Below are 14,080 nucleotides of genomic sequence, written 5' to 3' on the forward strand. Positions count from 1 at the left end.
TGAGTGCGTAGAGGGGGTGAGTGCGTAGAGGGGGTGAGTGCATAGAGGGGGTGAGTGCATAGAGGGGGTGAGTGCATAGAGGGGGTGAGTGCGTAGAGGGGGGGTGAGTGCGTAGAGGGGGAGTGTGTAAAACAGGTGAATGCTTAGTACATGTGATGGCATAAAGCAAATGAATGCCTGAGCGCATAGAGGGGGTGAGTGCGTAGAGGGGGTGAGTGCGTAGAGGTGGTGAGTGCGTAGCGGGGGTGAGTGCGTAGAGGTGGTGAGTGCATAGAGGGGGTGAGTGCATAGAGGGGGTGAGTGCATAGAGGGGGTGAGTGCATAGAGGGGGTGAGTGCATAGAGGGGGTGAGTGCATAGAGGGGGTGAGTGCGTAAAACAGATGAATGCTTAGTACATGTGATGGCATAAAGCAAATGAATGCCTGAGCGCATAGAGGGGGTGAGTGGGTAGAGGGGTGAGTGCTTAGAGGGGGTGAGTGCTTAGAGGGGGTGAGTGCGTAGAGGGGGTGAGTGCGTAGAGGGGGTGAGTGCGTAGAGGGGGGGTGTGTAGAGGGGGTGAGTGCATAGAGGGGGTGAGTGCGTAAAACAGGTGAATGCTTAGTACATGTGATGGCATAAAGCAAATGAATGCCTGAGCGAATGAGTGCCCAGAGTGAACGGACGTGTTGCGTAGAGCAGACGAGTACGTAGAACGAACAATCACAGATTGCATCCAACACTGATGAGTGCGTAGAATGGATGAATACGTAGAGCTGCCGAATGCGTAGAGCATGGGGTAGACAGGAGCGCACGCGTGGGGCAGACAGCAGCGCATGCGTGGGGCAGACAGGAGCACATGCTTGGGGCAGACAGGAGCGCATCATATCTCACCACCACACTTACTCTCTCCTTACATCACCACTCAACTAGAACACAGAGATACTATGACACCATACGGTATAACTGTTCTCATACCAACATCCGCCACTCACTCCACATCATTCTAAGTAATCACTGCTGGTTACATCCCCCCAGCCAGGCGTTCTCCTCAAGCCTAACACAGCCACTTCCGGTCTGGATAAATCCTGCCAGAACGAACACATATTCCTGATCTATCAACCATCACACCTACCGCAAAGCAGCTATTTCACGGATACCGCACGAGCTGCACACATACCCGGTGCGCACACGCACCTTTCTGACTCTCTCTACTCTCTCTAATGACCTGAACTTCGGTTCCCAAGGGCGTTCAACCTACCAGCGCCTTCGGACCATACCAATGGTATATAAGGCGCTATATAAATGCAAAATAACAATAACAACAATAACAATGTACTGCTGTTGTGCAGGCACTAGGGATTTCCAACTCTATGTTAAAATATCTGGTTCTTTTCACCACCCCCTCAAGTCCCTCCTGACTATATGCCATGTGTCTATTTCCACATTAAAGTATAGGGCTCAGAAGAATCCTCAGACATGTATTGTTTTTGAACATGTGCTGTGGATTTTCATACTGTTCGCGTACGTATTTATACTGAGTTTTATATGTGTAAAATAATTAAGGCTTCCAGTTGTCAGTTTTTACTGATTTTTAACATACAAATAGACGGAAATCAATCAGCTTTCTGTCTGTATTTATTTGTAAAAAACAGAAAAATAGGTCTTTCTGTCAGGTTCTCTGTGTTGTCACTCATACATTGCAGGACAGTTACATTGCAGATTGGCAGCATGGAGAATGTAAAAGTTGTAAAAGCAACCGTTCTTTTTTTATGGAACAAATTGAGCTAGCATTTCTTTCCTATATGGCTGCACGTGTGCTTTAATAGATGCATTGTTTTTATTAGAATAAATGCAGAAAAATACTGGTTGCGAATTATCTTTTTATATGACAACAAATAAATGGAGAAATACAGATATAAAAGATTTAAAAAATATATGGATAAATACAGACGGAAATGTAAGAACAATAAATACCATAAAACATAATATATAAATGTATATATTTTTCAGTATATTTTTTCGAAAGATAAGTGTGTGGACTAACCATAGCTTTTTGTCCGACTGCTTTCCCTTCCTAAGTGTTATGCCTGATGGCTCTGCCACTCTACCTACCTGTCAGAGAACGTTGACTTTCTATATGGCCGAGTGCTTTTCCACACCCTAGGGTTAGTGGTTGGACAGCCCTCTACAGGGATTGTACAAACACTACCTTAACATGTTTTAAGAAGCAATCAAGGATTGTAGGACATTTCGGGACAGTGATGAGATACCCGAAGTCCAGGGTTATAACAAAGTGCCAGATCTAGACTGGGGGCGGGGGGGCGAGAGGGTTGCATTAGATTTTTTAAGAACTTTGCATTATTGAAAGAGATGTAGCGTGTATGTGATGGTTTTAATAGACATGTATTCCAAGTGGCTGCAAGTGTTCACCTCCAAATTAAATAAGCACAAGGTCCTTCATTTCCCTCAGAACTACTAACGGACAATGGCACACGAATGGCGTTAAGGGAAACTGATTAATTCCAAAACGAGAACGACAAGGAACATGCTAGAGCATCACATGTAGACTTGGGGAGAGCTGTGATGGAGAAAGTGCATCAAAACAGAGTGGCTCTACATACCATCACCACAGTATCTCCATTTACATTACTTGGGTGTCACAAGCCAAACTCTAAGTTATACCCAGGGTGGCACTACACAGCCAGGTTACTAGATGTAGATGACATTGTTAGGAGAAGGCTATACATGAAAGATGCAAAAGCCAAGGTTAAGGTTTGGCACTAACATAAAACATCAAACAAGATGGGTATCCCCTAAACCATGGAACTGGGGAGCAACAATAAGACAAAAAAAAACCCGAAGGGGAAGAGTTCACATGGAGGAGTACTATATTAATTTAAGTACCCAATTATAGGAATAGAGGTGGAAAAGAATAGTGGCCCAATCATAACAGATTCATATTTTCATATTTTAATAATCATCGCAAAACATTATAAAATTGCATAATATATAAACAGTATAACAACAATAAAATAGATGAATTAATGTTAGTATAAAATACTTGTCCAATCTAATACATTAAACCATTCAATCGCAATTTAATTACCACAATTCATGACCCAGTATTAATCAAGGTAAAGCATCACTATCTTCATATTTTTGAATTTCATTCGAATGGTAAGGATGCTATAGAACAGGAAATTACTGCCAATGGAATAAAGTGCTGAGTGCAAAAGAGTAATGAGTGCCTAATCAAGATAAAGCATCGTTGTCTCATATTTTTAAATTTCATTTGAATGATAAAGATGCTGTAGAAAAGGAAATTGCTGCCAATGGAATAAAGTGCTAAGTACAAAAAAGTGCTAAGTGCCTACTGTACATACATGATCTTCAAATGTCATTACAGTTTCGGCGAAATCAACCTATCTGGCTCAATTAAGTGAGCCAGTAGTCGCCTTCTTCAGGGCGCACTATATGCTGTAAATATTGATGCTAAACTTTTAACAATGACACAGTAGTTCTCACAGGTGAAGCTTTAGACAATTCAAAAGACTTGATTGTAGATCTTGAAGTCTGTTAGAAGCCTTAACCCTAAATTAGTCCACGTATGGTGCCGAAAATTGTATAATTGTTTCGAATCCGCCACCCAAGCAGGACTGGAGATGAAATTGAATTTGCATCCCGTCGAAAAGCGCTGTCAGTGGAATAGCAATGAATCAAGATGCCCAACACTCGTTTCCAGCACAAAGGTCCTACGAACGCATCAGCACCTTCTATCCACCACGCTGGCAAACATACGAATCACTAAACGTAACGCACACTAAAGTCATCACATAGCCGCGTAATAAAACCTTCCACCAGAACTGCATCCAAAACACAATGTCCATGGCTATGTGATGACTTTAGTGTGCGTTACGTTTAGTGATTCGTATGTTTGCCAGCGTGGTGGATAGAAGGTGCTGATGCGTTCGTAGGACCTTTGTGCTGGAAACGAGTGTTGGGCATCTTGATTCATTGCTATTCCACCGACAGCGCTTTTCGACGGGATGCAAATTCAATTTCATCTCCAGTCCTGCTTGGGTGGCAGATTCGAAACAATTATACAATTTTCGGCACCATACGTGGACTAATTTAGGGTTAAGGCTTCTAACAGACTTCAAGATCTACAATCAAGTCTTTTGAATTGTCTAAAGCTTCACCTGTGAGAACTACTGTGTCACTGTTAAAAGTTTAGCATCAATACTTACAGCATATAGTGCGCCCTGAAGAAGGCGACTACTGGCTCACTTAATTGAGCCAGATAGGTTGATTTCGCCGAAACTGTAATGACATTTGAAGATCATGTATGTACAGTAGGCACTTAGCACTTTTTTGTACTTAGCACTTTATTCCATTGGCAGCAATTTCCTTTTCTACAGCATCTTTATCATTCAAATGAAATTTAAAAATATGAGACAACGATGCTTTATCTTGATTAGGCACTCATTACTCTTTTGCACTCAGCACTTTATTCCATTGGCAGTAATTTCCTGTTCTATAGCATCCTTACCATTCGAATGAAATTCAAAAATATGAAGATAGTGATGCTTTACCTTGATTAATACTGGGTCATGAATTGTGGTAATTAAATTGCGATTGAATGGTTTAATGTATTAGATTGGACAAGTATTTTATACTAACATTAATTCATCTATTTTATTGTTGTTATACTGTTTATATATTATGCAATTTTATAATGTTTTGCGATGATTATTAAAATATGAAAATATGAATCTGTTATGATTGGGCCACTATTCTTTTCCACCTCTATTCCTATAATTGGGTACTTAAATTAATATAGTACTCCTCCATGTGAACTCTTCCCCTTCGGGGTTTTTTTTGTCTTATTGACACTAACATAGTCTGGGTGACAGTCAGAATAAGGTTGCTCTGTCATGTAAACAAGGGTTTGCCCAGGCTTTCAGCTCCTCAATCAGGGTGAAAAGTACAGAAGAAAACCGCTGCACCAGTGCATGGTAAGGCATGCAACAAGGATTGAGCAGTGGTACGCAAAAGTGGGATAAAGATTGTGAATTAAACAGATGGTTGCTTATTTTTCACTTTGTAAAGGAAAGGGAGGTGTGGTGACATGATCATACCAGTTACAGAGTCAAGGCTTGTCTGGATAGTGATGTGGTCTGCCCCCACTCAGGGTGAAGCAGACGGTGGTCTGTGGTGCAAACGAAATGGGGGGAGCGTGAAAGGGTAGGAGAAGCAGACAGACAAATGCAAAGGTAGAAGGGGGGGTGGAGGGAGGGTGTATGCTTGGGGGTGTAGGTGTAATCATTGGTATAGGTTGAAACAATTGTTGATCAGAAAGAAAGGAAGTACAACCCACCTGTGGTGCAGCATGATATCTTTGCATGACGCCAGTTTCTGGTACTGGGATTCTGTGGTTCATGCAGAGTGTGCTGTATATGCCAGTAGACTTCAGTGGCTGGAGATGCTTTGGTATTGAACACCACCCACCCCCTCTGAAAACCTCAATATCTCAATGCCCCTTGCCTCTGCAGTCCTAATGCACTGAAGTGCCTCGCCTCTTCAAGACCGACTGTCCTACAGCTTGTAGCGGCTGTCCTCACTGCCTTTAATTGCCTGCTGTTTTTTGAGGTTTCCCCTGTGGAGCCCTCTCTAGAATTCACACAACACTACTCTAACCTATAGTCTGTGCACTCTTCATTTCCATGAAACTCTCCTACCACCAACCCGGACCCTTCTGCTAACCATACCTCACTACCTGGGAACCTCTAGTCTCTGAAAATCTCATTGCTCTAAAGCCTCTCACAGTTAATGACTACATTGCCATGTAGCCCTTCATCTCTGCTGACTTCACTGCTTGGATTTTGCCTTAACATTCTTATTTACTACACAATATTTCACACACTCACCAATTCAGAGTAAGCCTGGAGACAGAGAGAAGCCTGCTGCGAATTTTCAATTGGAATCTTTTTCAGAAGCTGTCCACTGCTGGTGTTCCTGGACCACAAAAATGAACAATGTTACATTCCCAATCAAACTTTGCATTTTGGTGAATTCAATATACAGCTGCTGGGAGGTCATGTAGAAGGTGTGCTCCCAGGCAGGTGGTTGCACTATCTTTCTTTCAGGTAAAGAATGTGCATAAGCATCTACTTGAAGTGAGAAGAAACACCCCCAGATTCAAGTGGCTCTGCTTATCAACCGTGAGATGGCCGGAAGACACTTTTTGCACTTAGGGAAGCAGACTCATGTGGGACAAGAGCAGAAATGGAGGGGGAGAAAAAAGAAAGATGCCATCGAACCGGGGCAGCAGATGGAGAAATTTGCAAAGGAGGATGGTTGATGGGGACATTGCCATGAAAGCATTGCATGGTCGCCTCCTTCCCTTCCTCTTTTGGAACCAACACAAAGTAGCGGTGCAGACACCTGCCTATTGGCCTGCCCCAAAAGTGGGTGGAAAAGTGAAGCACCAAACTGAGCAGGGCTAGGTTTACATGCAGAGCCTTGTTCGGCATGTGCAGGTTTGATGGTAATTGATGCAGGTGGAGAAGCTTCCCTGATGAGAGGCAGCCAGGAGCATGTGGGACAGTGTTTATCCTTAGATATGCCCAATGCATTCCTTACCCTCCTTATTTTCCGAACTTGGGCATTCAAGAAAACGTAAAGATAGAGGATTCAGAAAACTGATTTCATTGGATAAATGTGACTGGGGACTATGACTGTCAGACCATGGGAGAACCCACATCCAGAAATGTCACACAACGTTTTCTTAAATGGATATCCCACCCTCTCTTCCCGGGAATCAAACATGAAAGAAATAATTGTTGTACGCAGAGAGCTACATAAATGAAAAATTATTATACATGTTTACAGAGGCTTTTCGACAGCCCTCTGGTGAAGTGTGTGAAGAGACCTATCCTCAGTGGAAGTAAAGGGTGCTCACCAAACTAAACCAACATTTTCATAAAAGGCAATGGAGCACAGTAGTCAAACTTTACCCTTAGGCAGGGATGGCCTGGTACCAACGTACAATTAGTCCCATACACAAAATACAAAATAAACTACACATGATATACTGTAAATATATACATACTCGCACATATATCCATTCCATCCAAGTTAAAAACACTCTCATAAGTACTGTAAAATATACCAACAAACCAAGCATGTAGCAAAAAACAAAGGGGAAAGGCACCGATTCCACTTCATTCTAGGAGAGAACATGGGAGTCTAACCTAGCAGGTAGTTCTAAATAAATCATAAAAAGGAGGGTAAAAAAGGGGTTATGGCTACAGCAAGATTTCCTATGCATAGAGGGAACTGCAGTGATTTATCTGACAGTGTCATGACCCTGTCAGGAGAGAGGGAAGAGAGAGATGGAGGGCCGGGGGGGCGGCTTAGCCCCGGACACATTGGGAGTGCTTGAGGAGTGAGAGGAAGGATCCAGTGGCAAAGGAGTGACTGCAGAAATCGGCCAATGCTGGGGCAAGGGAGACAATGCTGTCCTTGATAGTCCTTGGATGAGACCTTCATAGAGCAGACTTGTCTAGAAGCCTCATCAGGTGTTATGGGGGAAAAGAGGAGAGTAGGAGGGGCGCCAAGGGAGTCCAGACAGCGGGTGAGGGAGAAGAGAGGGGAGTAGATGAGTGAGGACAAGATGTTCTAAGTTTTAGAAATGAAGTGAGCAGCCAGAAAATTGCAGAGTGCCAGGGAAGGCAGAGGAGAAGTGGAAACTGCAGTAGGGTTGGCAAGTTCCTTGCAGATTTAGAAAAGTTCAGCCGTATTGTTAGAGGCCGCAGAGATGCAGACTTGGATATAGGCCCTCTTCTTTGATCAGATGGAGTCTGTAATGCCTTTGGAGCAGGCAGCAGGCCAGTTTCTCAGAGGATGTGCCTGAGGCCTGCCACTTCCGCTCAGCCCCTCTTCACTTACGTTTCAGAGCAGCCAGGTCGGAGTCATATCAGGAATTGCACTAGGTTAGTAAGGGCTTTGTCAGAGTGAGTCAGTTGCACTATTTACAAAATAAAATTTAGCTGACATCCTACATTTCTGAATTGTTTATAAACATTTTAATGACTACAGATGTATATATTTGAATGTTATTTGTAGAAGTAAATGTTACTAGGATTTTACAGTATATATTTCACAAATATTTCATTTGTTGTGTGTATGTTCTATTTTTATAATGTTATGTATATTGATTAATAAATTATATGTATTTACAATGACATGTACCTTGTTAATTAATATTTTTATTTGATCAAGTTATTTGTTAATTGATACTGTATTTTGTGAAGGCATCATGAAGCAACACACAGACAACATACTTTATTAAATCAAATGTCAGGATGGTAGAAGGTCTAACTTGCTCTATACTATATTAAATCAAATGTCAGGATGGTAGAAGCTCTAACTTGCTCTATACTAAGGTGGGATTTCACTACGTGAATTAAACTAAGGAAAGTCGAAGTCAAAGAGTTCAACTTAAAAGTCTGTCTGTGTCCAAAATCTATGCTTGCCCTCGCAACTATATCTAACCAATATGTAAGGATGTCAAAAGCAACAGAAGTAGTGTTCAACTGAAAGTTCTGAGCTTCGTCCAGATGACAGCTTTCTCTCAGCTCCCCTGCCACAAGTGTAACAAAGTTCCATGAAAAAGTCTCAAGATTATCTTTCTCCAGTTCACAGTAATATAGTTGAGAATATTTCAAAAACAATCCTCGGGATTCCCTTCCCTAAGTTTCCAGCACCACTGTTCACAGAAAACTAAAGAGCGTGAGTCTTTGTTCCTAAAATCACTCAAGTCTCAGGGTTTCCTTCCCCAAGACTTATCTTCCTATGGCATTGTCTCTGATTCTTAATGTTTAGAGATCAACTCACTGGTCTAGGTGCAGTTGTCAGACCAAACAGTCCACCCAAGCAACCAGAATCCCTAATTCTCTGCCTTGTCTTTGATGGGATGACTGTCTTCTGGCTAATTCTCATCAGCCTCTTGGCTTTGCCACTACTTGTTACATATCCTTACAGACTTTTAGGCCTTGCCGCTCTGCAGTTATTCATAAGTTCAGTTGAGTGTGTTTTAGTCACACACCCCTGTTATGTCTCTTTGTCACCCTTGCCCTCTGCTGTGCCTGTTTTTCACTAGGGCGTTTGGGTTATTCACTTTAACTGCCTGGGTTTACTCCATTCCCCTCTTAGAATGTTTGATTTCAGTATTCCACTCCATTTAGTGTTCCTTAAGAATTCATGCCGCTGACAGAAAGTTCTCTTTGGTTTCACTGTATTTAAAGTTCCATTCGCTCCAGTATTCCGTAACCATTAATTTCGTTTATCATGTAATTTGTAAAGTTCTATTTAGTCTGGCATTCAATAATAATGCAGGAGCGCCCCTGCATTCATGCGTCCTCCTCTGACACTCACGCTTGTGGTGTCTCCTCTCGCGCTCCGCTTGACGCCGGCTTCCAGAGAGGCAGCTTCTTGCACAGACAGCGTCCCTCCTTCTTGGTGCTCGCCCGCAGCACCTGCTGCCGAGTACCGGCCACAGAGGCCCCCAGGCTGCACACGCGCACACAGCCCCGTGGCTACGGTCTGTGTAGGCCTCTTGGGGAGGGTTGCCGGCCTCCTGCTCTGGTCGCCCTTTACCCTGCTGGGCTGGTCTCATTTTATAGACCTGCAGCTCCTTAACAGGCAGCAGGCCTGGGTGTCCAATAAGCCCTGCCTGACCACAAAGTGACATGCCTGACCCTCACAGCTCTTAGCAGGCATCTTCCTCGTCCCAGTACTAGAGTAGAGAAAAGGTGTAATCTTCATTGCTCTCAGTGGCCTCTTCTTCGTCCCAATACTGTCAAATGCCATGTGTGGAAAAAAAAGAGGGGAACTGGCTTATGACAGCACATGAAGGTTGGGGGAGGGTTAGGTTGGTCGTTAACAGGGAAAGGCGGATACCATGTCTCGCCAGGGGGCTTCCCGCTCCCAATCCTCAAAAACCCTCCACCCAGGTGATCCTCCCTTGCTTCTCTACCCCCAGTGTCAGTATCCAAGAGCAATGGCCTTTCCCTGGCCACCAGCGCAGAGAATCCAAGGGGAGTACGAGTGAGAATACCCTCAGGTTTCTCACAATATCTAAAGTATAAGACTTAATGCATATGCATATTTTGCTATTGCAGATTTATTTTAGAAAATATTCTTTTTTTGTAATTGCATTTTGTTGGGAGGAATTAGGCTTCTGTATATTAAAATTTCAGTTTGTTATTAGGTAGTAACTTTGTATTACAAACATATGTATACTATTAACATTTATTATAGGTATACATATAATGTACTTTCGAATGATTTGAGATTGTATATAATTAATTAAACATCCACTCGCAGCACCACAGCGGCCTGTGAGGAGAAGGAGAAGAAAACACAGGTTAGCTTTAAAAGACAATAAAGGCGCCGCGCTTCGTGCTTTCTCTTACCTAAAAACATGCCTCTTGATCCGGCACGTCAGCAACAAGACCTTCACACCTGAAAAGAAGGAGATAAAGACATTAAAGGGATTCCACCATAAAGCAGAACTAAGACTTACAATTAACCAACCTACCCGATTACCAGCAGAGTCGGGGTCACAGCCGGCCTAGACCCTGAGAAAGGCGCACTGCACCAGTGAAGCAACTCGGGCAGATCGCCAACAAACGCCAAGCGCCCCTGCACCAGACGCAGGACGGATAGCTCACCTTACAAACAATTAAGGTGAGAAAAGGCTCAGTGGGAGAGGTGTCGGTCAGAGGGAGGTGGGAGATTCACCCGTTAGAGGCAGTTATCACAAATCCTCCATTCTGTGATTGCAGATTTGTTATTCTGCGCTGGGCAACTATGTATCCGGGGTTCCAGATCCCAGAGCCTTCCATACGCCCCCGGGGATATCAGGTGAGCGTTACAGTTATAGTAACATATATCAAAGGAGTGATAGCTGCGCGTCTCATATGAGCATGTGTTCTAGGAGCACGTGTCATAGGAATGTGTCTCAGTGCAGTGTGTTTCGTAGGAGCATGTTTCGTAGGATCATGTGCCGTACATGCTACTCCCCCTTGCCTCCAGGCTGTTCCCCTGCAAGGAAAATCATTTGGTGCGTTCAGGTGTTTTAAAAGGCATCACCAGCTGCAGGGTATCTTGCTATTTATCCCTGGTAGAACATTGGAGCTCACAACATGATGCATCCTGGGAAATGCAGTCCAGAATATCCGGTTTCTTTCGGACCGGTTAACTAGTTGTTCTCTCAAGGTGTTCAGGAATAGATATGGAATGATCTGCCTAACATCCTGGCTCTGATTCTGAGACTCTCCGGTAGGTTTTTTTGGGAGAATCCTATGGTGGTTAGTCTTTACGGGCCTTCCACCATTTGCATGAATTCTTCTCCTTGCACCAGATAACATTTAGGAGGCTTCAGAGGCCGAATTGGGGTGCATATCAGGGTCCCTTTCTTCCTTCTCCTGTCCCATCTACGCTTGTATCTACTAACCAAACGTTCCCTCAGTTTTCCTCAGACCAAAAGAGGAACCACTCCTCTACTATTAGAGCTCACAATCTCCCTCAACCACTCGCCCCCTATATGTAGGCATTCTCTATTCCATGCAGTGGCTAAACAGGCTCTCACTGTCAACAATATATAATTCACCATGTGGGGGAGATGTTGTAAATTCTCTTCCCCAGACGGAAGTCCTAATAATATCAGTCGGGTCCAAATAGGTCTCTCAATTCCTTCATATACTTTGATTCCCGACAAAACCTACTGCCAGTATTCTCTTACTCTCATACATTCTCACCACATGTGTCAATGCGTACCTCGCTCCCCTCATTTCTTTTAGCATAGCGGACTGATGTTGCTAAACACTGTCAACAATCTAACTACTGCCAGTGTAGGCGCTTGAAGCTATGTAGTTTATACTGATTAGAGAGTGAAATCTTAGCTACTGCCCCAAAGAGCACCAACTACATGCCATCTGAAAAGGGAGATCCCAAGTCTTCTTTCTATTTACTCTTAGCAGGAATATATCTCTGACCTCTCTCCTCCAATAGAATCTTATATATCCTGACTATGAATGGTGCCGACTTGCTGGTCCAGCAGTTTCAAACGTCAATTTACGAGTCGCTAGTTTCTTCCACTTCCTCCCTGAAAGAACATCATTCAATTGCAGGAATGCAAAAGACAATTGCCAAACTCCTAAACTATTTCCAGTCCCTGAATACCAATGCATTTCTCTCAGCTCCAGATTCGTCTAATCCTCTCCAAGCCCGCTTCAAACCAGCTTTGAAAGCTCGCTGGATTGCATAGTTCTGCAATGTACAGTGGGACATAAATGCAACTCAAGGGGGATGACCAAGTAGTGATCATCCCATTCATTTTCCATTCTCCAGGTTCTCCACAGCCACCAAAACGGTCCCAAAACTGGGTGTTCTTAAACAAATTTAGGTTTAGCATACTACATGGTTTCCCAGGTTAACCCATAAGAACGTCAAAAAGGCCACTTGCATCTCCCACAGAAACCTACTCTTTGGGACACCAACTGGCAACAAAGCTGCTGGGAAAGATTTCTCTTTAGTGAACTTTCCCTCCATATTCTACAGACCCCCGAACTTTCTGCTTTTGATTTACAGGAAGCTTCACTCCCCTGGACTTTTGCTTATTTTGTCATGGAGCAACTGATCAGTTCTTCAGACAATCAGTACTGGGAAACTATGTTTCACTTTTGTCTTTTTAACTTATTGGTAACTTTTTAGCCAAACACCTGGTATACTCTCCTGCCAGGCTCTTGTTTTCACAAAAATACTGGGTCTCAAACCCACTTTCACTTACTTCCTTTGTTGTTTGGCATTCGCGAGAGAGTGAGTGAGTGTGTGTGTGTGTGTGTGTGTGTCTCTCTCCGTGGTGCTAGAGGGTCTGGGTGTTGGTCATGGGTGAAACCCACAGTGGTCCCTGATTGGACCACTGCTGGCTGTTTGAACAGTGCAGATTCTTATCATTGGTGGGCTTGGCTGTCCTCCAGCGAGGATGTAGGGTAAGAAGAGGACTCCTGTGGCCATTTCTTCAGATTAGCATTGGAGCCAACTATCCTGTGTGGACGAGCAGCCAACTAAAGATCCATGGACCCCTGGAGACCTGGCATCCTTTCCTGAGTTTGGCCGGGTGAAGCCCTGCTGGATTACCTATTCTGTGAAGACCCTCTGCAGTGCTTCAACCCTTGGATTGGTGGGACCAACCAGTCTCGACCCATTCTCGAGGTTCCAGCCATTGTGAGTCTTCAGAAGTGTCCCTAGATCACCTGGTGGATTAACCAGCTCTCGAGTGGGCTACCTTGGTAGAATCATCTCTGTTCCGCATTTTTCACCCAGAATTTCAGTGGTCGCCAGCCCATGCCACAAATCGCCTTTCAGCCAAGTTTCAGCTTCTCAGCATCAAGGGATACTCCTCTGGAAGGTCTTCAACCGTGACTTGAAAAAAAACCTGCTGTCGACTGTGTGGCAGCTGTCGCTGGAACTCGCCTTCCCTCGTCTGGTGAAGTGTCCTGAAGAGGTCTGCAGTGTTGCCTTCTGCATTTCTTCTTTGCAAAGGGTTGCACTCTGCTCCTGGAGCTGTCCAGAAGAATCCTTCAGCTCCTGGGCATTTTATTCTGGATCCAATGGTGGGAAAATCTACCTCCAGCGATCCCCAGTTGACCTGCCTAGTCACTAGGGAAAATCGGAGTCAAAGGGGCAGTAACTTTTTGCCTTGAAACACCCTTTGCTGTATAGGCACATTATAAATACCCAATAAAAAATGTAAAAATAAACTGCAACACATTCACCTCCCCCTGCTCTCCTTAGAATAAACTTTGGTTATTTTATTCCATTGCTTTTTGACTGTTTGATCTAAAAGTTGTATCTAAAGATAGGGGGAATAATGTTACTGAACTGTGATATTGTTGAAGTATCTTATGGAACATTTTCACCACCACAAGAACTCTTCCCACATCATTCGACTCTCCTAAGAAGCTTTGTAACTTTTGGACACAGGACCCCATGCATCATAGGGATTGAACATATACAATTAGGGTATTACAC

General features: G+C 43.7%; 1 protein-coding gene across 4 annotated transcripts in view; it reads right to left on the reverse strand.

Moving 5' to 3' along the window:
- Positions 1–14,080, reverse strand: part of PALB2 (partner and localizer of BRCA2) — a 645,542-nt gene that overhangs the window by 213,074 nt on the left and 418,388 nt on the right. For 3 of the 4 annotated variants that reach the window (XM_069647386.1, XM_069647387.1, XM_069647385.1), the window contains one exon: positions 5,908–5,995. The exons of the other annotated variant lie outside the window; for it this stretch is intronic. In XM_069647386.1, coding sequence (XP_069503487.1) covers positions 5,908–5,995 — 88 coding nt within the window. The remainder of the gene's footprint in view (positions 1–5,907; positions 5,996–14,080) is intronic. 4 annotated transcript variants of the gene reach the window in all.

The sequence above is a fragment of the Ambystoma mexicanum genome, chromosome 2q (genome assembly GCF_040938575.1).
Source record: "Ambystoma mexicanum isolate Mex_15411 chromosome 2q, UKY_AmexF1_1, whole genome shotgun sequence".
Lineage (NCBI taxonomy): Eukaryota > Metazoa > Chordata > Amphibia > Caudata > Ambystomatidae > Ambystoma > Ambystoma mexicanum.